The sequence below is a fragment of the Saccopteryx leptura genome, chromosome 13 (assembly GCF_036850995.1).
Source record: "Saccopteryx leptura isolate mSacLep1 chromosome 13, mSacLep1_pri_phased_curated, whole genome shotgun sequence".
Classification (NCBI taxonomy): domain Eukaryota; kingdom Metazoa; phylum Chordata; class Mammalia; order Chiroptera; family Emballonuridae; genus Saccopteryx; species Saccopteryx leptura.
In genome coordinates this window covers 10,279,769-10,304,113 of record NC_089515.1, presented here as the reverse complement: position 1 = coordinate 10,304,113, position 24,345 = coordinate 10,279,769, and the positions used below count along the sequence as shown (strand labels likewise).

General features: G+C 44.7%; 1 protein-coding gene and 1 pseudogene across 2 annotated transcripts in view; one reads left to right on the top strand and one right to left on the bottom strand.

Moving 5' to 3' along the window:
• Positions 1-5,237: 5,237 nt before the first annotated feature.
• Positions 5,238-8,960, bottom strand: LOC136384420 (small nuclear ribonucleoprotein E-like; annotated as a pseudogene).
• Positions 8,961-13,306: 4,346 nt separating this feature from the next.
• Positions 13,307-24,345, top strand: part of INPP5F (inositol polyphosphate-5-phosphatase F) — an 82,714-nt gene continuing 71,675 nt past the window's right edge. The window contains exon 1 of one of the 2 annotated variants that reach the window (XM_066354753.1): positions 13,307-13,626. In XM_066354753.1, coding sequence (XP_066210850.1) covers positions 13,530-13,626 — 97 coding nt within the window. In that variant the 5' untranslated portion in view covers positions 13,307-13,529. The remainder of the gene's footprint in view (positions 13,627-24,345) is intronic. The other variant, XM_066354752.1, reaches the window with a different exon arrangement.

The following is a 24,345-nucleotide window of genomic DNA, read 5'->3' as shown; positions in this document are numbered from 1 at the left end:
TACTTCCTCCAGAGGGAGCATGCACCTGTCAACACCTTGACTTTGGACTTCTATCCTCCAGAATTGTGAGAGAATAGATTGCTGTTGTTTTAAGCCACCCAGTTTGTAGGATGTGGTGACAGCAGCCCTGGGAACTGACAGAGGAAGTGACCAGGGCAGGGGCAAACACAGCACTTGACAAGTGCTTGTGGCTTGTAAGTGTGATACAGTAGCTACAGGTCCAAATAAGAGATTTCGAACCCGTGGTAAGTGTTATATCAGTGGTAATGGGTCCAGAACAGACCCTCAGTGATCGTTTTGCCCTTTTTTTTAAACATACTATACAGTAAACAGGACCCACTGACTGAAGTTCCCTGAAGACCTCTTGAAGGTATCCATGTAGAAAGAGCTGTAGAACTAGAGAGAGCTTTATAAACTGGGAGGTGATTATTGTACCTCCAGAGTAAAGAATTTCCTATATTCTGAAACATCAGAATAGCTGCTTTGGGGTATAAAATCAGCTGACTCTTGAGAGGTCCTTCCCTTTCCGACAATTATTTAGCAACAGGCACAGGAAGGTACCCTACTGGAACTGCGATGTTCTCTTAAGTATTTCAGACGTAAACTTGAAATACAAAGTCCTGGTTTTAATGTTTAGTTTAGTGTATAGTATGCTGGTCTTTTCTGCCCAAAGGAGCTGCGTGAAGAGTGGCGAGGAGTCTATTTGAAGCTGATTGTAAATGCAGTAGCATCGTTCCTAAGTAGGGGATGACCGAGAGGCTAGGCGGTGTGCTGGGAATTCTAAGGTGGATTAGCAATTCTAAGGTTGGTTTCTAGGAGGCCTGCCGCCAGAAATGTGCTGCCTATCCTAGGCAAGTTGCTACCACTTGCTGAGTCTCCATTATGATTGCTCTGATTGCTAGAGTTCTCTATCAGTCCCCACTGAGTGAGAAGGGAGGGGCTTTGGCTCCTGTTCTGGGTAGAATAGTGTTCCCCCAAAAGAAAATGCCCAAGTTCGAACACTCAGTACCTGTGAATGTGACCTTATTTGGAAGGAGGGTCTTTGCAGATGTGACTTCCTTTCTTTGGATGAGATCATGCTGGTCTAGGTTGGGCCCTAGACCCAATGACCCATGTCCTTATGGGAGAGAGAAAAGCAGCTTACACAGAGACACAGGGGTGAAGGCCATGTGAAGATCCACGTGAAGACAGCGGCAGAGAGTGGAGTTGTGTAGCGACAAGCCAGGGTGGAGGAAGCCACCAGAAAGGAGGAGAGAGGCATGGGATGGATTCTCCTGCAGAGCCTCCACAAGGAAGCAATTCTGCCAACGCCTTGATTTTCTATTCCTGGCCTCAGCACTGTGACAGAGGAAATTCTGCTGTTTTAAGACACCAAGTTTGTGATCGTTTGCAGGGCAGCCCTAGCAAACTAATACAGCCCCTCATAGTCAGGAGGGCCCTGGCACAATAGGTGCTCTCCACGAGTGACCTTGCTACATCTGATGACTAGAAGCCAGTGCTGTTCAGCTCTGCCAATCTCTGCCAGACCAAACATCTAGAGAATTCTAACAGGGGTTGTGTTTGTTTCCTGTGGTGACTTAAAACAACACATGGATTCTCTTCTCGTTCCAGAACTCAGAAGTCCAAAGCCAGCCTCACTGGGCCAAGGTGTCAGCAGGGCCCTGCTCCCCTCAGCAGCCTTTTAAGGCAGAATCAGTCCCTTGTCTCTTCCAGCTTCTGGTGGCGGCCGGCATTCCTTGGCTTGTAGTATCACTTCCGTCTTCAAGGCCAGCATCTTCAAGTCTCTACTCTGTCTTCATACAGACTTCTCTCTGTGTGTAACATCTCCCTCGGCATCCTTTACCCAAGGACACGTGGACTTGCATTCAGGGCCCACCTGGATAATCCAGGGCAAGATCCTTAATTGCATCTCAAGATCCTAAGCACATGTGCAAAGACACTTTTTCCATATGAGGTGACATTTACAAGTTCCGGGGATGTGGACTGATATCATGCAGGGCTATTATTATTCAGCTGGCTACCAGGGATTATACCAGGGGTCCCCAAACTTTTTACACAGGGGGCCAGTTCACTGTCCCTCAGACCGTTGGAGGGCCGGACTATAAAAAAAACTATGAACAAATCCCTATGCACACTGCACATATCTTATTTTAAAGTAAAAAAACAAAACAGGAACAAATACAATACTTAAAATAAAAAACAAGTAAATTTAAATCAAGAAACTGACCAGTATTTCAATGGGAACTATGGGCCTGCTTTTGGCTAATGAGATGGTCAATGTGCTCCTTTCATTGACCACCAATGAAAGAGGTGCCCCTTCCGGAAGTGCAGCGGGGGCCAGATAAATGGCCTCAGGGGGCCGCATGTGGCCCACAGGCCGTAGTTTGGGGACCCCTGGATTACACTGTGCTTTTTTTGAAATGTAGGACAAGCAGTCCAGTGACAGGGCTGGAAGCTTTGCCTTCATCGGACCCTTCCTCATGCCACTCAGGGTGAGAGTAGGGTGGGGCAAATCCTCTCAGTTGGGGCTTTCAGAGAAGATTCTTTTTTGTTTGTTTGTTTGGTTTTTTTGTTTTAACAGAGAGAGAGAGAGAGATAGGGACAGACAGACAGGAACAGAGAGAGATGAGAAGGATCAATCATCAGGTTTTCGTGGTGACACCTTAGCTGTTCACTGATTGCTTTATCATATGTGCCTTGACTGCGGGCCTCAGAAGAGGAAGGAACCCTTTGCTTGAGCCTGAGACCTTGGGTCAAAGCTGATGAGCTTTTGCTCAAACCAGATGAGCCCATGCTGAAGTTGGCGACCTCGGGGTCTCGAACCTGGGTCCTTCCGCATCCCAGTCCGACGCTCGATCCACTACGCCATCGCCAGAGAAGATTCTGAACAGATACTACCTGTTTCCTCAGTTCAATCTCTCCAGTTTTTGAGTGTCTGCCTCCTGCCCCACTATAATCTCCTCCCAGTCTGATGTCTCCCAGCCCTTATTTTGAAAATTCCAACCCTTCCAACAGATTGGGATCTGTCCTCTATCTCCCCAACTATTTAGTGCTCCAGTCTTCAGCCTGATGTTACTGAGGATGCTTCTTTGTTGGCTCTGGAGTGTGTGATGGTGAACTCGGGTTCTTATAAATTGGGGGAGGACTATCGTGCATTGCTCGCTTCCAGGGAATTGTTGGACCAGAAAGGGCTGTGGCCATATTCCTTCTGATTCATCCAAGGGCAAGCACACCTCGCCACATGGAGCATTGCGTTTCTCCCAAAGACAACCTAGTCTAATATGCATGCTGAAAACACTCTCTTCCTGTTAATAGCACTTTTGAATCCACTCCTGGAAAATCTATAACCCCAGCATTATTGAATTAAATAGTTCTTCCTAGCTCTATTTTTACTCTAAGGACTCCACACTGACTGGGAATAGCTCTCTCTGAGTCATTGGGGATGAATGGTGCTATCCTTGAATGCACTGTTTCCGATCTCTAAATTTATCTCTTGATAGAAGTATGTGGTGTGTGTATGTTCACCCAGCGACATGACTGTTAATGAATTAAAGAACTGGAGAGAAGCAGGAAGTATATCTGAGTTTAGAAAGAGGAAAGAGGACTAAAATGATACAAGAGAAAGATCAAGAGAAGATAAAGAGACCCTGGCTGGATGGCTCAGAGGATAAAGCATTGACCTGGCATGCCAGAGTTGATGCTTCTCTCTCTCTCTCTCCCTCCCCCACCCCACCTCAAAGCAATGGAAAATCTTTAAAGAGAGAGAGAGAAGATAAAGAGCAGGTCCCGAATTCTCCTGGAATATAGAAGCATAGAATGTTCTTTTATGCTAGTGTTGAGAACAAGGTTTGTGGCACCTGAAGCTTTTAAAAAATATGGAGGGTCCTCTTTAGAAAGAAGAACACACAACAATAAGTACAGAATGAATACAAGGCTTTGGACGAAACTGAAAACCCTGAAGCTTGAGCTTCATTAGCTGCAGGGTAAACAACCTTCTGTCTCTGGTTTGGAATCAAGACCAACATTCTTCTTCCACTTACACGATTAATATCTATTTCTCCTATCTCCCAGTGATGTGGTTCCAGCTAAAGACATTTGAATTATATATATATATGATATATCAAGAATCTAAAATAGATATACTATATAGTGTTATGATTATAGATATATTATATAATTATATAGGTTCCTGTTGAACAATCTGACATCTCTAGGGGAAGACTTTACACATGGATTTTTAAAATTATAAAATAACATTTCTATAAAACTTTATACTTTAGGATGTCTTTTCAAAGACTTTACTTCATTCAATCAGACAAGAGCCCTGTGAAGAAATTTTATATTTTATCCCCCTTTTTATTTATTTATTCATTCATTTTTAGAGAGACAGGAGAGAGAGAGAATGAGAAAGAGAAAGAGAGAGAGAAGGGGGAGGAGCAGAAAGCATCAACTCCCATACGTGTTTTGACCAGGCAAGCCCAGGGTTTCGAACTGGCAACCTCAGCATTTCAGGGTCAAGGCTTTATCCACTGCACCACCACAGGTCAGGCTTTATCCCCCTTTTGCATAAGGGAAACTAACTTTGGAGAGTTGGGAGATTTGCCCAAGTACATAAGGCTTAGGTTAGTACAGGAAGTGGGCTGAACGCAGGGTTTGACACTTGCCGGGGCTGATGGGGCGCAAACACTATTGGCAAACACTTCTTTCCAGGGGTAGGGGAGGGGGAGGGCAGAGGAGGGGGGAGGGTCGAGGAGGGGGAGGGAAGAACAAGACAAGGGAGTTCATCTAAACTGCCTATCTCTCCATTGATCCTTCGAACCTGTCTCTAATCCCTTGGATTTCTCAGCTCCAAGCTTGACAGGCAGAACAGTAAGTAATTTGCTCCAAATAGGGCCTGTCAGCAGAAAAAAGGGACTGTTGACGCTTTGGGGAATGGCTACAGATCCAGAGCTGTCTGTCTCTGCCTGCAGTCACCTGTCCCCAAGCTTACCAATGTCCTCTGAGCCAGACACTCAAGTTCCAACTACAAAATCACAAGGGAAGCAAAGTCTGGATACTAGTCTGGGGCCTTTGGATGTAAGGGGTCCAAAATAAAATTGTTTATAGGCCACATTTTTCTCCCATTCAAAATGAAAATAGTTTTACTAAATTCCAAGGGAGAAAGCAAGTCCCTGCTATAGTGGTGGGACAGACTTGTCTCCCTTTCCCGACAGCTGGACAGCCTGTGGCTTAGCCTCCTATTTCTCCACCTCTGCCTGCTTCCAAGGAGGGCCAGGACTCTCAGGGGAACTAGCCCTAAGATGTCGGATTTCACTGCCGAGGGCTGAAATACAGAAACGAGTCCGGAGGGCAGTTTGGCCAGGAGACGTATGAGAGGACCTATGCTGTATGAGGGCATTGGTGAGAAGGAAAATAAGATTAAAAAAAATAAAGGAAAGAAACTTATATAGAAGGCTTTATAATATTGGGGAAATACACACAAAGAACTTGCATTTTCTCATTTTTAAGTTTTTTTTATTTTTTCATTTCAGAGAGAAGAGATAGAAACGGGGCGGGGGGGTAGGTGGGGAGGAGCAGGAAGCATCAACTCCCTTATGTGCCTTTGACCAGGCAAGCCTGGGGTTTCAAACCGGCAACCTCAGCATTCCAGGTCGCTGTTTTATCCACTGCGCCACCACAGGTCAGGCTCAAATTATTTTTAATTGAATAAAATGGATCTTTTAAAAATTTTATTGCTGTCCATGACCGAACCCTTTGGATTGTAGTTTTTATAAGCATTACCCCCACAACCTAGAACCCCTACTTGATTAAATCATAGAACAGCAGTGAAAAATGATGTGTAATTTGCGGGCAATTTAAATGTTAGTGTCTCACCATATTCAAGAATCAGTAACAGCACACTAGTCTTAAAATTAGAGTGAGGGCCAATTTTTTTTATTGATTTTAAAATTTTTTTTATTTATTTATTTATTTTTTTTTACAGAGACAGAGAGTGAGTCAGAGAGAGAGATAGACAGGGACAGACAGACAGGAACGAAGAGAGATGAGAAGCATCAATCATTAGTTTATCGTTGCGCATTGCAACACCTTAGTTGTCCATTGATTGCTTTTTCATACGTGCCTTGACCGTGGGCCTTCAGCAGACCGAGTAACCCCTTGCTGGAGCCAGCGACCTTGGGTTCAAGCTGGTGAGCTTTGCTCAAACCAGATGAGCCCATGCTCAAGCTGGTGACCTCGGGGTCTCGAACCTGGGTCCTCTGCATCCCAGTCCGGCGCTCTATCCACTGTGCCACTGCCTGGTCAGGCTTTTTTTTTTTTTTTTTTTTACAGAGGCAGAGATAGACAGGGACAGACAGACAGGAACCGAAAGAGATGAGAAGCATCAATGCATCAATCATCAGTTTCTCCTTGTGCATTGCAACTTCTTAGTTGTTCATTGATTGCTTTCTCACATGTGCCTTGACCGCGGGCCTTCAGCAGACCGAGTAACCCCCTGCTGGAGCCAGCGACCTTGGGTCCAAGCTGGTGAGCTCTTTGCTCAAGCCAGATGAGCCCGCGCTCAAGCTGGCGACCTCGGGGTCTCGAACCTGGGTCCTTCCGCATCCCAGTCTGACGCTCTATCCACTGCACCACCACTGGTCAGGCTGGTCAGGCTTTTTTATTAATTTTAATTTATTGTGTTTACATAGATTCTAGTGTCCCCCTGAATGCCCCCCCCATGTTCCCCTCAACATCTCCCTTGTCCCCCTCCCCCCACCGCCCTCCCCCCTTTCCTCCAGGATTTGCTTTTCTGCTCTCTATAACGCTGTGTTATGTGCGTATAATTTCACCAAGCTCTTTCCCTTCTCTGATCCCATCCTCTTACCCCCTTTCCCTCTGTCCGTTTTCTCTCTGGTCCCTTTGATCCCACCTCTGCCTCTATTCTGTTCCTCAGTTCACGTTGTTCAATTGGATTCCTCAAATGATTGAGATCCGATGATATTTTTCTTTCTCTGCCTGGCTTATCAGAGTGAGGGCCAAATTTTTAAAATATAATTGCCACCTTTGCTGCTGGTCTCTGGTTGCCCACCATGGGCCTGGTTAAAAACAGCATCTTGGAGACTGCAAATCACATTCCCTCTTCACTCCCCCACCTAAGTGTCCCCCTCTTTGTTCCCCCAAACACCCTTCCGCCAGCATACCCCCTTCACTGAGCGTCCTCAGGCTCCCTGAAGAATTGCTGTAAAATGGAGAGAATGGATGGACCAGTGTTAGGAAGACCCAAACCCTGTATTTCCTTGAAACTAAGGGCTGCTCTTATGTAACGGCAAAACACTGAGATATTATTTTTCTTTAATCAAGAGAAGAAACAATGGGTTTAAAATCTGGCGATTTTTCCAAGGATGTACTAAGTTTCTATAAGAGCAATTCTGCTTGTTGTTTTCTGGTGCAGTGCAAGGTCATCTTTGAAAAATCTCTAATGTGATTATTTAACAGAAGACATTCTGACCATTGTTATTGATTTGCGATGATACAGACCCCAGAAGGCCATCAGACTGAGAATTACAATTGACAGAGAGGAAGAACAGGCCACAGCCACTCTGTGGTTCAGAAAAGATGCTAAAGGAAAAAAAAACACTCCATTCAAAAGAACATACACTCCAGGAAGATGGCTTATCTAATTAACTGGACCTCACTATGACAGAATTGCAGGTGTTAGGAAATCTCAAAAAATACTAAGCAGTGTATGAAGAATAAAACCAGCTAGGCGCTAGGCCTGCGACTCTTGGCTTGTCAAAGCCAAAGGTTCTAGATCCTTAGGTAATAAGTAACCTAAACATATGTTTTTTGGGTGTGGTGGAAGAATTAATTTTACACACACACACACACACACAGGACTAGTATTTTTTTTTTAAATAAAAACAATCCCGGCCCTGGCCGGTTGGCTCAGTGATAGAGCGTCGGCCTGGCGTGCAGAAGTCCCAGGTTCGATTCCCGGCCAGGGTACACAGGAGAAGCGTCCATCTGCTTCTCCACCCCTCCCCCTCTCCTTCCTCTCTGTCTCTCTGCCTCTCCCGCAGCAGCCGAGGCTTTATTGGAGCAAAGATGGCCCGGGCGCTGGGGATGGCTCCTCGGCCTCTGCCCCAGGCGCTAGAGTGGCTCTGGTCGCAATAGAGCGACACCCCGGAGGGGCAGAGCACCGCCCCCTGGTGGGCAGAGCGTCGCCCCCTGGTGGGCGTGCCGGGTGGATCCCGGTCGGGCGCATGCGGGAGTCTGTCTGACTGTCTCTCCCTGTTTCTAGCTTCAGAAAAATACAAAAAAAAAAAAAAAAAAAAATCCCTCTGCACTGATTATCATCTGGTAGTAACATAAGGGTCATCAAAGTAATTTGAATACATGCATGTCTGAGAACAGACTCCCAGCAAAGGGCACCTAAAAAGCACAACCTGTATTGCCTTCTCGATGATTTCTCACTTCATTAGTCATTTCTGCTTGGAGCCTCACTTTGGAGCAGAGAAATAGTATCTCCTTTTAGCATGATCCAACCCAGTCGTTTTCTTTTATTTTTTTTAATTAAAAAGTATTTACTTATTCATTTTAGGGAGGAGAAAGAGTGAGAGAGAAAAAGAGAGACAGAAAGGAGGAAGGAGCAGAAAACATCAACTCCCATATGTGCCTTGACCAGATAAGTGAGGGTTTCGAACTGGCGACCTCAGTGTCCCAGGTTGATGCTTTATCCACTGCGCCACCACAGGTCAGGATTGTTTTATTGAATTTGTTTTAGAAAGAATCTCTTCTGCGTCAGCTAATACGAGGTTCCCATCTTCATCAAAACCAGTGATACAGCCCTCTGTCCGCGTGTTCACGTGCTCAGAGGGTCACACCTGCTCTGGAGATCTATTCTGAAAGTATCTGAAGGTGAGGTTGATGAGCTGCGCCATCACCCTCTGCATTTTTTGACCTTGGCCACGATACGCCATGGTGGAAACTGACAAAGACCACACTAACTCACACCTTAAATAATTTTTTTAAGCACTAAGAGCACATGGTTATAGGCCCTGTAGGGGTTGCTTGATTGGTTAGGGCATTGTCCTGACATACATAAGTTTGTGGGTTTGATCACTGGTCAGGGCACATACAAGAATCAACCAATGAATGCAATAAATGAGTGGAACAACAAACTGATGTTTCTTTCTCTCTCTTCCTGCCTTTCTCTTTAAAATCAATAAAAATTAAAATAAATAAAAGCACATGGTTATAAAATCAAAGCAGTATATAGGAATAGAAAGTGAAAGGAAAAGTCCTACTCTCCCTGCATTCCTGATCGCTCCTGGAGGCCACATCGCCCCTCCGTGTGCGTTCCTCAGAGGTAAACACACTTTCTTGAGTTTTGTTTCAGAATGTTCTGGGCATATAAAAACATAATCTCTCTCCCCTCCTCCCCTTTTAAAAACGCAAGTAGAATACTTTAAAATACTATTCTGCGGCTTGGATATTTTCTAGTTCATTTTTCTAGCTTGGACAGTTTTTTTTCAAGGTAGCTTATTTAGAACTTTCTAACGTTTTAACTGTCTTGCCTATTTTTTTAAATTGAAAAGTAAGTACATAACAGAAGGGGAGGAGAGGCAGCTGACTTTAGATGAATATGAAATCATCACTGTAAAAGACTAATTATCTCTCTCTGGAAGGAGATTAGATGCAGAAACACATTTTGTTTTTCCTCTCTCTCTCATACATACACATACACACACACACACACACACACACACAAGAATGATTATATCTGTTTTAAATAATAACTTGGGTCCTTGACAATTTTATCAAGCCATACAACAAAATATCCAAGAACTTTTTAACCCCTGAAGTATAGAAATGAAGGAGAGACAGTCTCTCCACTGAAATAAGTTATTTTTCTTAGACCGTTATTGTCTCGTGATGGCCTGGCCCCTTTTTGGTTCTATGGTGCTTCTCTGAAAATATATAATTTTATAAATGCCTAAGTCCGTGATGGCGAAACAATGACACGCGTGTCAGAACTGACACATGTAGCCATTTTTGATGACACGTGGCTGCATGTGGCCGCATACCAGAGAAGTATGGGGCCGCATGCTGAGAAGGACATTTCATCCTCGGCTCCTGCACGGCCAGGTGCAGTAGCCGAGGATAAAACATATGCTGTAGTGTAGACACTCTGTGCTGGAGGTCTGTAGGCCAAAACAACAGAACTCCAGCACAAAGAGTCTAGTTCTGGGACTTCCGGTTAGGCCATTTTTCTCGAAGTGACACACCACCTGAGTTATGCTTGGTTTTTTGGCGAATTTTGACACACCAAGCTCATAAGATTGCCCATCACTGGCCCAAGTGCTCCAAAGTGGTCATTACAATTTCTGCTTGTCCCTGATGAAGTTTTAGGAGGAGGTGGCACAAGTTTACTGGCAGACAAATCCATGAGAAGTTGGCTGATGATTGGTCAAATGTAAAAATATGGCTTGCAAGTGTCTGGGGCCTTTAACTTCCCCAACTGCTGACCTAAGGAATTGCCAGCCTCCTGCAGGCAGAATATGTTTTTGTTTTTTTAATCTTTCCTTTGGGAGATTTTTCATATACAAACAAGACTGAAGAAAATTTTTATAGACAAACAACATACAAGACTGTGGTGAAGTGTCACAGCAGATGATATCAAAGGTCATATTGTCCCAGAGGATATTAGAGTCTAATCAGAACCCCCAAATCTCAGAGACAAATAATAAATCTGACATTGAAGGCCAAATTGACAATCAAAGCTGAGTCACTTACCATCATTATTTGTGTAGGTTTAACTATGTGGACTCATTTTCTCACATTCTTTGATTGCAGGGCTGGAAGGACCCTTAGTGATCGTGTCTTTTAATAAATAAGGAACAGACTAAAAGAGATTAAGTGACTGGGCTGAGATATACAGAACTGGCTAGAACCTAACACCCTAGTGTATCATATATATCATACATATAAAAGAAGATATATAATATGTGTGATGGTCATGGTCATTCATGTTTAAAAAACAGAACAGCATCATAAACTTTCCACTATAACGTGGGTGACACCATTCAAGGGCTGGGTGGCCTTGAGTTAGGAAGCTGGAAGAGAGGGATGAGGATGGGGAGGCCAGCCAAGGAGTAGAGAAGCTTCAAGGTCAGGAACACCTGGCAGGCAAGACCGGGGACATGGTCTCTGTCAATGACAGAATACTTACTCTTTCACTCATTCTGTTCAGCCAGGCCAGGGCTCTACCTACCCCAAAACTGAGCATGCATTTAGAGCGAGGGGCAAAGAGCAGTGTGTATGTAGGTCAAATAGAGTCCTTCCGTTTTTCTCGAAGGACTTTGCACGTTAATTCTAGATTTACAGGTAACCACCCTCCCAAAACGGTATTAGTTAATGCTGGACTGCTGTTTTCTGCTATGCTGCTGTCAGGCAGATTTTTAAATTTAATTTAAAATAGCGGTGCTTAGGGCCTGACCTGTGGTGGCACAGTGGATGGAGCGTCGACCTGGAGCGCTGAGGTTGCCAGTTCGAAACCCTGCACTTGTCTGGTCAAGGCACATATGGGAGTTGATGCTTCCTGCTCCTCTCTCTCTCTGTCTCTCTCTCTCCTCTCTAAAATGAATAAGTTAAAAATAAATTTAAAATAAAATAGTGGTGCTTACTTCTGCTGCATGTTAGAATTATCTGGGGAGCTTTGAAGAAAATACTGATACTAGAGCCCATCACAATTAAATTCTGGTATAAGATTCTGATCTAAGATCCGAACATTGGTAGGTTTGAAAACTCCCTAGCTCCAAGTGATTCTAAAAGGTAGCTAAGGTTGGAACCACTGATTTAAAACATCAAGCAGAGTTTCAATCAACTAGTTAATGGTTTTAAATGAGTTACTATAGTTGCTTGACCAGTGGTGGCACAGTGGTTTGGTTCAAAGCTCCGAGGTTGCAGGTTAGAGTACGGACTCAACATGATCCCAAAGTCACTGGCTTGAGCAAGAAGTCATTGGCTTGGCTCCTCTGGTCAAGGCGCGTAAGAGAAGCAATCAGTCCACAACTAAAGTGAAACAACTATGAGTTGATACTTCTCATCTCTTTCCTCTCCATTTCTCTGGCTACCTGTCTCTCTCTCTAAAAGAAACAAAGATAATCCTGTTGACAATAGCTTGTTTTCTTCACATCTGGCAATGTAATTTATTTTAAAAATAATTTGTAGAACATACTGTCTTCGTAGGACTTTCTCATTATCCATTTTTGCTAAAGAAAGTCATGTATGGCTGAATTCAACAATAGATCTGAAACTGATGGCTCCATTGAAACTTCTTTTTCACCTTTTTTTTTAAAAAAAAGATATTGTTTTTTTATTTTAGAGAGAGGAGAGAAAGAGAAGAAGAAAGGGGGAGAGGAGTGGGAAGCATCAACTCGGTAGTTTCTTCTTGTATTTGCCTTGACCCCGGGGTTTCGAACCAGTGACGTTAGCATTCCAGGTTGAAGCTTTATTCCACTGCACTACCACAGGTCAGGCCCTTTCATCTTATTTCTATTATTTTCTATGTCCAAGTCACAACACAAACATTTGATACAGTAGTAATCATTCCTCCAGACCTTTATGACGGTCTGGGGACCTGATGCTGGGCCTGGTACTGGGGACCTGATGCCAGCTCCTGGACTTTTAAGCTAGCCAGCTCAAAGATACTCAGGGCTTCCTCCTTCCATAAGAGGTTCTCCAGCCATAGGTGACCCTTGTCAGACTAGATCCCTTCCACTCCACTGACTTATTTTATGAAGTCTCTGATCCATTATGCTCAATTCGGGACACAATAGCTACTTAACTTTGTTCCTTCCTCCCCACTATTTAGAGTCTTGTACTACTACTACTTGTATATTTTATATTGTTACGTGCTCCACGTTGATGTATGTGCACTTATTGAATGCCTGCTGTTGACAAACGTCACAAGGTTCTAAAAGGGAATGCCGAAATAAGACAGCCCAGCTCCCTGGCTGGGGCTCGCCTCCGACCCAACCCAGCCCCTAGGCTCGCCCGTCCAAGCGGGAAGCTAATAATGCCTCTGGGAAGGAGGGGGTTTCGAGTAGGATTTAGGAAGTCGGCCTGGGGGCGGAGGAGCAGCCAGGGGGAGAAGCCCGGGAGAAGCTGGAGGAGACTCCGGGCCAACCAGCCCAGCGGAGGGAAGAAGGAGGCGGGGCGGAGGAAGCCAGGCAGGAGGAGGAGCCGGGGCGGGAGGGGGCGGAGCCATATGAGGGGCGGTGCCGGGGGGGAGCGGGCCAGGGGCGGGGCCGGGGGCGTGGGGGAGAGGCCTCTAAGGCCGCTGCTGCTGCTGCCGGTCGCCGCCCGCCGCCGCCTCCGGGGCGCGTTCTCTCGCGGGCCCGGCCGCCGGTGCTCTCCCTCCGTCGCCGCTCCCCGGGGCGGGTTCCGGCGGCCCCGGCTGCCGAGGACACTCCGCGCGGCCCCCGCGGGCCGCCGCCGCCGGGGCCGCGGGGCCGCCGCCGCCTCCCTCCGCGCCCGGCACCGGCATGGAGCTCTTCCAAGCCAAGGACCACTACATCCTGCAGCAGGGCGAGCGCGCGCTGTGGTGCAGCCGCCGCGATGGCGGCCTCCAGCTCCGACCCGGTGAGGCGGCGGCGCGGGGTCACCCTGGGCCCGACCGGGCGGGGTGGGCGGGGGGCGCGCGGAGGGCGCGGCCGGGCCCCTTGGTTTGCGGCCCGGCCGGCGGGCGGGCGGGGCGGGCATGGCGACGGCGACGGCCGCGAGCTGTCACAATTTTCCTGGCGGAGGGCGCGCCAGCCGCGCCCCTGCCCCTCGGCGGGGACAAAGGGCCGGCGACCCTCGTGCCTCCGAGGCCCCTCGGCGTCGAGGGCTGCCTTGCCTCCCGGGGAGGGCGCACCGAGCTCCGGGCCTTCGGGGTCCGGCCGGAGCCCGCCGGAAAGTTCGAGCGCGGTACCCCTGGCCTGCAAGGCCTCCCCACGCTGGGGGGCCGCTGACTCGGCCTTCGCGCGAGTGCTGGGTTCGGATCCCGGGCTCAGGCCGGAGGGGAGCCCAGTGCAGCGGAACGTCCGGTCGGAGCGTCGCTCTCTGGTAACGTGTGTTTCTCGTGGTTTTAAAATTTATTTAAAGGCATGACCCGTTCTGGTTACCCCGTAGGCACCCGTTTGAAAGCACTTTTTCTTTGGTTTTAGTATTACAATTAAACTGTATTGTTTGACTTTAACACTGTGAGACACGGAGTGTGTTGTGGGTCCCTGTTCGGGTGTCAGTGACGCTTAGGCGACACCGCTGGGGAGGCCGGTTCCAGTGAGTTGACCCGCAACACCTGCCCTCAGAGAGGACCAGGGGGACCGGGGAGGGGACACCCCCTCGGAGGTTGTTGTTGGTCCTTTTCTCCTAACCTCCGCAGAGGTCTTTCTCTTCAGAAGAGAGAGAATAGAGTTCTTTAAAGAAATAGAGCATTTCCAATCTATCTGTATTTCTTGTCTATAATCTCGACGAAGGGATTGCGTGGTATGAATGGGAAAAACTATAAAAGGTCCAAGTGGGCTTTTCCTGTGCCAGTAGTTCTCGTGTATAGGGTGGTTGCCAAGGATCTGGGCCTTGATATCTTCTTCCCAGTCCCACAGCCACCTTACAGAGCAGGTGGTGGTATCCTCTCCCCCCCACCCCAGGAGACAGGTGTGCAAGGTTGAGTCACAGAAAGAGCAGAGCGGGCCTCCAGGGCACTCTCGGGCAGGTCCCACCGCTTTCTTTCGAAGGCCTGCTAGTGGATTTGCTAGAGCAGTGAAGGAGAACTTGTTTGTCCCCAGACTCGGGTGTATTTTCTTGCCACTGCGTGCTATTTCCTCTGTTCAGACTGGAGGAGAAACTGCGGCACCCAGAGACAGTTCTTGATGATCTCGGGACGGAAGTTGTAGACGGGCTTTTTTTGGCTAGGCTCCAGTCATTCTCTTCTTTCTGTTTTTCCTGAACTGACTCTGCCTGGCTCTTCCCCAACTCCCACTCCTATCCCCACCCTCTCCCCACCCTCTCCCCACCCCCAGAGTTTGGGTAAGGCTTCCAAACTTGAAGAAAGGTAGATTGCAAAATCCCCCAAGCCGTCACAGAACCAACTCTTTAAATGATCTATTTACAGCTGGATGGAAATTGAGAGATTTCCAACTCAGAGATGCTTTCATCTCTGAACACTTTTCTGTGCCGCATTTCCTCAGCTATAAAGTGAGGGTTGGGCTTTTTAGTCATTGTTCATAATGAAAATATTTTTTAAAACAAGGCCAATTTGTTTTCTGTACCTCCGTCTGGGAGGACAGGAATTGACATTGATGTGTTTCATGAAAAACATTCAGGAAGTCTCGTGGTAGTTGCCTGTGTATTTGGACGGTGAATTGGAGCATGTACACACAGGATGGACTGGGTTGTCTCCATTTCTAGGGCCACTCTTCTTTTTATTAGCCCCTAAGATGGACAGAGATGAACCATGCTGGTGGAATTACATGAATTCATGGAATTACATGAATAAGGTACAGTCACCGGAGTCCTCTGACCAGGAGAGGTTTTAAGTGAATTATTTGTCATCCTGTTTGGTTGTGTTCAGTTCTTATACATAGGATAGGAGGCTCTCCTGTCTTAATGGTTTCTTGGGGGTAAATTACTCTCAAGTGAAGTAAGTCATCTCTTCTAGGATGCTGGCTAGTGTCTTGGTTTTCTGTGGAAGGACGCTTAAACCCATACCTCCGAGCTAAAGAGGCTCAGGTGAGCCACAGGTGTAAACCTTTAAAGCAGCGGTTCTCAACCTGTGGGTCGCGACCCCGGCGTGGGTCCAACGACCAAAACACAGAGGTCGCCTAAAGCCATCGGAAAATACATATTTATAATACAATACATTTTTAAATAAAATATGTATTTTCGATGGCTTTAGGCAACCCCTGTATTTTAGTCGTTCGACCCCCGCCGGGGTCGCGACCCACAGGTTGAGAACTGCTGCTTTAAGGACTATCCATGGAGTAACCTGGGCCTAGATTTTGGATTAAGCCATGTGATTTGAGTTACTATTTATATACCTAAAGTCTTACATCAGAAGGCAAATTAAAACCTTTTTGTACATAAAATGACAGTTGTCTTTGGAATGACACTTATCTCACTTCTTAGGATGTATTCAGCCACAGGCTGAAGTAGACCAAAAATCTAGAGGAAGGAAGAGGCCATTATATTTTCAGAAGTAACAGCTTATTTTGATCTTTAGGTTTTCAAATACAGCCAGTGAATAAAGAATCCCATCCACTTTACCAATAGTTTGTCCCATCCATTACTTAAGATCTTTTTAAAAGAATGGCTGTTAATAATGGTATTTTAATTGGATAAGTGCTTTTCAGATCTTTTTCTATAGAATCACTTAAAATTCTCTTTATTTTATCGGACCTTTCCCCCCTGCTTTTATGGCCAGTTTTGCTCTTGTTTCTTATGAAAGCATTTAAAATCGTTATTTCCAGTTGGTTATTCAGGTGAATAGATTACTAACCAAGTCCTTATCTTTTCTAAAGGGCCATATCATAAGACCAGAAAAAGCCAATGCGCAGTGGTTTTTATGTTTATGGCTATTGAACGGGTCTTTCCTTTTTCTTGGTGACATCAGTATAATCAGCATTGCTGTTTAAGTTTAAAATGTCCATTTTCGGCCCTGGCCAGTTGGCTCAGCGGTAGAGCGTTGGCCTGGCGTGCAGAAGTCCCGGGCTCGATTCCCAGCCAGGGCACACAGGAGAAGCGCCCATCTGCTTCTCCACCCCTCCCCCTCTCCTTCCTCTCTGTCTCTCTCTTCCCCACCCACAGCGAGGCTCCATTGGAGCAAGGATGGCCCGGATGCTGGGGATGGCTCCTTGGCCTCTGCCCCAGGTGCTAGAGTGGCTCTGGTCGCAACAGAGCGACGCCCCAGAGGGGCAGAGCGTCGCCCCCTGGTGGGCGTGCCGGGTGGATCCTGGTCAGGCGCATGCGGGAGTCTGTCTGACTGTCTCTCCCCGTTTCCAGCTTCAGAAAAAAAAAAAAAAAGTCCATTTTCTTATCCTGGAATGTTTGTTACCCTCCACCTCTTTTGGCCTGGCAGACCCAGCTCAGATGTCAACACCCCCAACCCTCTTGCTCACCCTAGCCCCCATTCCTGGGGCAGAGTTATGGTTGCAATAAACACATAATTGTGTTTCCAGATGGTTTATACACTTAGTCTGCACTTTGATTATAGCCCTTACTGCATCATATAATAATTGTTTCCCTACTTTTTCCTCAGGGGACAGTACATTTCCCAAGGCAAGGAACATACTTGACTCATCTTGGTATCTCTGGGCTCTAGAGTGCTTAGGATGCAGAAGGCTTTTTGGTTGAGTTGAGCTGAGTTAACTTTAAGTTCAAGTTTTCTTTCAGTAATATCATTGCCATAAAAATAGGACATTGTGTTATGCTTATTAATCATTATAGGCCCTGTTTTAAATATCTTCTAAGTGGGGCAGAAAAATCTCTGTCCAGCTGGGTGAGGAAATAAATATGAGGAGAAAGGTGTATTTCCACTTGTGTTTTTATTCTATCTGATTTAACATCACCTTTTTCTTTTTTTAATCTTTGTTTTTCTTACTTTCTTCTTTAACGTTAATTTTTTTCTTCTAGTTAAACAGTTGAGACTACTGTTATTTTTTGTGATGTTTTTATTTTTACAAAGGTAGTGAGTAGTCTGTACCACTGTATTTTGGTGGGTGCTTATGTCTATTGCAAGGTGACTCTAGAGAAAAATATATATTTATGTTTTATTTTCTACCAGGCAAAATGATAAAACAATGTATAAACATTCAATAATTTCTGGAGAGTAGAGTTTTACTATCTGAGAGTAAGGATTGTAACTTAAAGATTTTAAAAGGAATATAATATAGTCCACTGTTGGGGAAGAGTGATATGGTCTTCTAATTTCTTTAGTCTTAAATTTGCTTTAACTAGTCTTGTGTCTTTGTTTGATATGATGATGTAATGTAATTTACTTCTGCCTATTGCTTCATACTGTTTGGAGACTGAGTGACCATGAAAGATGGTAAAGCATCTGTCATACACATAACATTCATAAGCTTGTTAACTAGAGAGAGAGAGATGATACTCTGAACCAGGAATACCCGTGAACATTTTTGGGAGGAGATACTAGCTCTCAGAATTCACAAAAACATAAAAAAGTGTTTCTATTTTTCTTAGAGTTATTTTTTTGATAATGAGATTATTTGTAGTATATCATATGAAGTTAACTTTTTTTTTTCTTCTTTTCCAAGTGAGAGAAGGGCAGATAGAGATTCAGACTCCTGCATGTGCCCCAACTGGAATCCACCCAGCAACTCCTGTCTGGGGCCGATGCTCTGCCCATCTGGGGCCATGCTTGCAACTGTGCTATTTTTAGCGCCTGAGATGGAGACTCCACGGAGCCATCATCAATGCCCCAGCAGATGTGCTCAAACCAATGGAGCCCTGGCTGTGGTGGGGAAGAAGAGAGAGACAGAGAGAGGAGGGGGAGGGGTAGAGAAGCAGATGGTTGTTTCTCCTGTGTGTCCTGACTGGGACCCGACCCAGCGTCAGTCACATACCAGGCCGACGCTCTACAACTTTGCCAACTGGCCAGGACTGAAGTTAACTTTGAATGAAAAACTTTAGTTATGGAATTGAAATCCACATAAAACTTTTAATCTCTTTTTAGGATCATATTTTATGAAACTATAGTCACTGTAGAGTTTTGTGTCATTTGGTATTTACTTTGAAAAAAGATTCCGAACTATAAAAAACTCATGTTTCCTAAATAATCACAAATTACCATGATAAAATAAAATAGAGCACTTTAATTTAAAAATTATTGAATATATTATAAAATTTTTTGCTTTCTGTTGTTGTTGAATAACCAGGTTTTTCTAGTTTTTTTTTACCCTTTAGTTTTTTTTAAATGGCTTACCAGTTTTTATATCCTGAACTACTTTTTACCCCATAATTTGTATTTCTAATAGGCTAGTGGTTAGATTGAAAAGGCCCTTATGTTTATTTTTATGAACATTCATTTTTATGCATGCGAGATGGAAAAGACTCATCTTTCCAAAGTTTCTTTTCTCCTTTCTTGGGCTTAAAAAAAAATGGAGCCCTGGCCGGTTGGCTCAGTGGTAGAGCATCGGCCTGGCGTGCGGGAGTCCCAGGTTCGATTCCCGGCCAGGGCACACAGGAGAAGCGCCCATCTGCTTCTCCACCCTTCCCCCTCTCCTTCCTCTCTGTCTCTCTCTGCCCCTCCCGCAGCCAAGGCTCCATTGGAGCAAAGTTGGCCCGGGTGCTGAGGATGGCTCTGTGGCCTCTGCCTCAGGTGCTAGAATGGCTCTTGTTGCTGCAGAGCAATGCCCCAAGATGGGCAGAGCATCGCCCCCTGGTGGGCATGCCGGTGGATCCCAGTCAGGGGCATGCGGGAGTCTGTCTGACTGCCTCCCCGTTTCCAACTTCGGAAAAATACAAAAAAAAAAAAAAAAAAAATGGAGCCCAGAAAACCAAAAGGGGACATTTTCACATGGGGTTTATCAGATGGGCCAACAAAGTTTATGTTTACCTCTATAAAGGTTTTTCTCACTGAAAAAAAAAAAAAAAAGAAAATGGAAAAGAAAGACAAGCTTTTTCTAAAGGGGAAGATAACAATTTTTGGAATCAGGTTTTACCAATTGAGCAAAGTTTTTGAACATACTTTGTTGTCTATATTGTTAACTGAGAATAATAGTAGCTAATAACAACAGCATTTATTTATTGAGCATTTTTCTGAACCAGACACTGTTCTAGCTCTTTATATATACTGTTTCATTTCATACCACAAACCTCAAGAGGAGGGTTTTATTATTTTATTTATTTTACAGATGAGGAGACTGAGGCACAGAGAAGAAATTTGTCCAAGTTCACAGAGTAAGAGGGGGAGAGACGGGCTTCTAACCCAGTATGTGACTCCAAAGCCAGACTTCCCTGAATATTGACAAAAATGTTGTATAAGCCTTTCTACCTTCTTGACTACAAAATTATAGGATTTATATATTTATGGATAACATCTGAAACGTATCTTTAACTCTCATAATCATAGACTGAAATAGCTTCTCATATGTCAAAGCACACCCATTGAGGGAGGTTCTTTATAGAAGGAAAGGTTGATAATGGTACTACTGGTTGGTTCTTTGACCCAACACCTGCCCTTGACTTATTTTTGCAAAATTAGTTTATATAGTTACAAGAAATGTTGTTATGTAATAGATTGACTAGTTGTTTTTCTAGTGATGCTCAGTTTATCAGGTTTCTCTTCTTAAGGTTTTAGAACATCTGCAGTTTGGGAAGTGAATAGATACAGGGTTGATCCTTGTGCAGAAACATCGATATGTTCTGGATGGGAACTGTTTCAGCCAGTGAGGAGCAACCTGAAGCCTTTCTCGGTCTAGCTGTCTTGGTCTAGTTTTGCAAGAATCCTAGATCCAGTTTCACAGGCATCTTTTCAGAGCATAGCAGAGCCCTCTCTGGTTGTAAAAAAGGCTTTAGGGCAACTACTTTCAAAGGGGATGGACGAATCACTGGTTCCTAGATGGCTGTGCTCTGACCAGGCCGTAGCCAGCAGAAGCCAGGTCTTGGCAAATGTTAGCTTCTGAGGATAGGAAGTAGGAAGGCCTTTTAGGGTAGAGCATACAGGTGTCAGAAACTGGGGTGCCTTGAGAGCTTGGTCTTTTTGGGAACTTGCTGCATTGGTGCAGCTCCAGGATGCCCAGCAGCAGGCTTCCTCTTTATTTTTATTTTTAATTTTTTTATACAGAGACAGAGAGAGAGAGAGAGGGATAGACAGGGACAGACAGGAACGGAGAGAGATGAGAAGCATCAATCATTAGTTTTTCATTGCGATACCTTAGTTGTTCATTGATTCCTTTCTCATATGTGCCTTGACCGTGGGCCTTCAGCAGACCGAGTAACCCCTTGCTCGAGCCAGCGACCTTGGGTCCAAGCTGGTGAGCTTTGCTCAAACCAGATGAGCCCACGCTCAAACTGGTGACCTCGGGGTCTCGAACCTGGGTCCTCTGCATCCCAGTCCAACGCTCTATTCACTGTGCCACCGCCTGGTCAGGCAGCAGGCTTCCTCTTGTCCTACCCGCCCAGCCTAATGCATCTCAAGCAAGGAGGAGGAGCTGTAGAGTCATCACCATATCCTGGCACTGGGCTCACAGCAGATCTTCTATAAAAACTGCGTTGAGCCTGACAGGGCGGTGGTGCAGTGGATAGAGCGTTGGACTGGGATGTGGAAGACCCCGGTTCGAGACCCCGAGATCGCCAGCCGAGGTCACCAGCTTGAGCGCGGGCTCATCTGGTTTGAGCAAAGCTCACCAACTTGGGCCCAAGGTCGCTGGCTTGAGCAAGGGGTTACTTGGTCTGCTGTAGCCCCACGGTCAAGGCACATAAGAGAAAGCAATCAATGAACAACTAAGATGTTGCAGCAGAAAACTGATGATTGATGCTTCTCATCTCTCTTTCTGTCTGTCTGTCCCTGTCTTTCCCTCTCTCTGACTCTCACTCTGTCTCTGTAAGGAAAAAAACAAACAAACAAACAAACAAAACTAAAAAAAACTGCGTTGAATGGTTTGAAATAACGCTAGTCTCCCTGGTCAACCCTCTGTATTTTGAGCAGCAAAGAGGTTGTTGGGAGGATTAAATGGAGAATTTAGAATAGAAGGCTAGAACTCTGCCTCTTTTCACAACTAAAAAAAGTGTGCTAATTTCTCATTTTATTCAGTAAAGGGGGAAATTTAACTTTTAAGTTTGAGACTCAATAAATTTGTTCTCTTTTCGAATGAAAATAAATGGGACTCTAAGACATTTTAAAATTTTTTGAACTGGCCCTTATGCAAAACAAAACAAAACTAAACTTTGTTAATGATTTTGGTCTTTGTGATTTATGACAAAATGAGCCATTGTATTTGCAGTTAGATACTAGACTATTGAGAAAATCAAACTAGTTTAGCTGTGCTATTTATTGGTCCAGGGAATTCTTGGGGCCATAGCCTAATCTTGATGTGGTTTCATGGAGATTTAAATATTAGATCTTTATAAACTGTATTACTGTCTGTCTGTGTATCTTTTTAACTGTTCTATTCCTATTCATATATGTTTTAAAATACCACCTTTTAAAATCTAGTCTTGCAAGCACAGTCTGAGAAGTAATAGCAATGTCATAGAACTACTAACATAATTACTTGTTAGCTGGTCTAAGTCATAATCATTGTGTCAACTGACTGCAATTGAACTGAAAAAAACATTTGAATGAGAGTACGTTTAACAAAATAGATATTTTTTTAAATTATCAGTGGTTTTTGATAATCTTAAGTGATAATATACAAATAGTATTTTATTATTTTTAAAAATTTATTAATTGATTTTAGCGAGAGAAAGAGACAGGAACATCGATATGTTCCTGTATATACCCTGACCGGGGATCAAAGCAGCAATTTCTGCACTTTGGGATGATGCTCTAACTAACTGAGCTATACGGCTAAGGCTGTATAAATAGTATTTTAAAAGTGAGGATAAACACTGAACATTAGCATTGTAGTACTATCACAACACATACTGGTAGTGTCTTAATTAAATCCCATGCTCTGTTAGAATGACTCACTCTCTGGTTGCTGTGAGACCCTTAAAGAAACTGCTCATTCAGAAAAAGCATCCACTCTTGCCAGCTCTCTTCAGTAAGGCTGGCTGAATGAAGTACAGGTTGATTTTAGGTCAGCGTTTCTTGGTGTTTTTTCTTTTTTAAGTTACTTCATTTTCATTTCAGGTCCTTCAAATCAACTTTTTATTTACACTGAACTCAAATCCCACAGTTTCTGCAATGGTCAATATATAAAATTTGAAACAATCATAAATATAACTGAAATATTAGGAAATTTTAAATAATCCATATGCTTTAAAAATTTTTTTATTGATTGATTTTAGAGAGGGAGCGAGAGAGACAGAAACATCAATCTTTCTGTATGTGCCCTGACCAGGGTTTGGATTGACAGCCTGTGTGCATCAGGATGATGCTCTTAACCAACCGAGCGAGGGCCAGAAATAAGTTTTTGTTCGCTTAATGCCTTCATTCTAATTGGGCACTCAAAACAACAAAACAAAACGAAAGTTGATGAGAATGAATAGTGCCTAACTGGCCAGACTGAAGTAGGGCAGGCTCTTCCACTTCTCGGTTGTCCTTGTTTGACCTACAAGCAGTTCTTCGTTGGACCTGATGGTGGATTGGAGACAGAGTTTTGTTGGTGAGGACCTATGGTGGCAGAATGACTATGCAAACAATCCTAGATGGAAGAAAGTAAGTTAGTTTTAAACAAAGTTTTCAGGGAAAGCTAGGAAATTATTTAAGCACCAGCTGGGAGAAAGGTTGCATTTAATTAATGAAGGAGGTGCTAATTTTTATGCATCTCAGTTCAAGAGCTCTAAAAGTAGGAAAGGAAGATACCAGTTGTTAGCTCAGCTGTGCTCTGATTTAGCTCTCAGAACCCTACTTCTGAAGGTTATAGCAAAGGACAGTTTTTGGGAGAGCAGAAGATGAGAGACATTTTACAACACTTTACTGTGTTTCTTGGGTGATGCATTTTGAATTTGCATTGGGTTTTTCTTGAAATATGAGTGTTAGAACTTTATGCTTCAGATAGAGAATCAACAATTTTTAGTGTAGACATTATAGAGTTTAAAAACCAATTTCTAATGTCCTTCATGATCACAATCAAAACTTTGACCCATTTGCTGTACTGTAGATGCCTGTTTTAATAGAAAAGGCTAGATATTGTTTTTTGTTTAATATATGTTCATTTATTTTTGTGACAGAGACAGAGAGAGGGATAGGGACAGACAGAGAGATGAGAAGCATAAATTCTTCGCTGCAGCTCCTTAGTTGTTCATTGATTGCTTTCTTTTTTTTTTTTTTTTTTTGTATTTTTCTGAAGCTGGAAACGGGGAGGCAGTCAGACTCCCGCATGCGCCCGACCGGGATCCACCCGGCACGCCCACCAAGGGGCGATGCTCTACCCATCCGGGGCGTTGCTCTGTTGCGACCAGACCCACTCTAGCGCCTGAGGCAGAGGCCATGGAGCCATCCCCAGCGCCCAGGCCATCTTTGCTCCAATGGAGCCTTGGCTGCGGGAGGGGAAGAGAGAGAGACAGAGAGGAAGGAGAGGGGGAGGGGTGGAGAAGCAGATGGGCGCTTCTCCTGTGTGCCCTGGCCGGGAATCAAACCCGGGACTTCCGCACACCAGGCCGACACTCTACCACTGAGCCAACCTGCCAGGG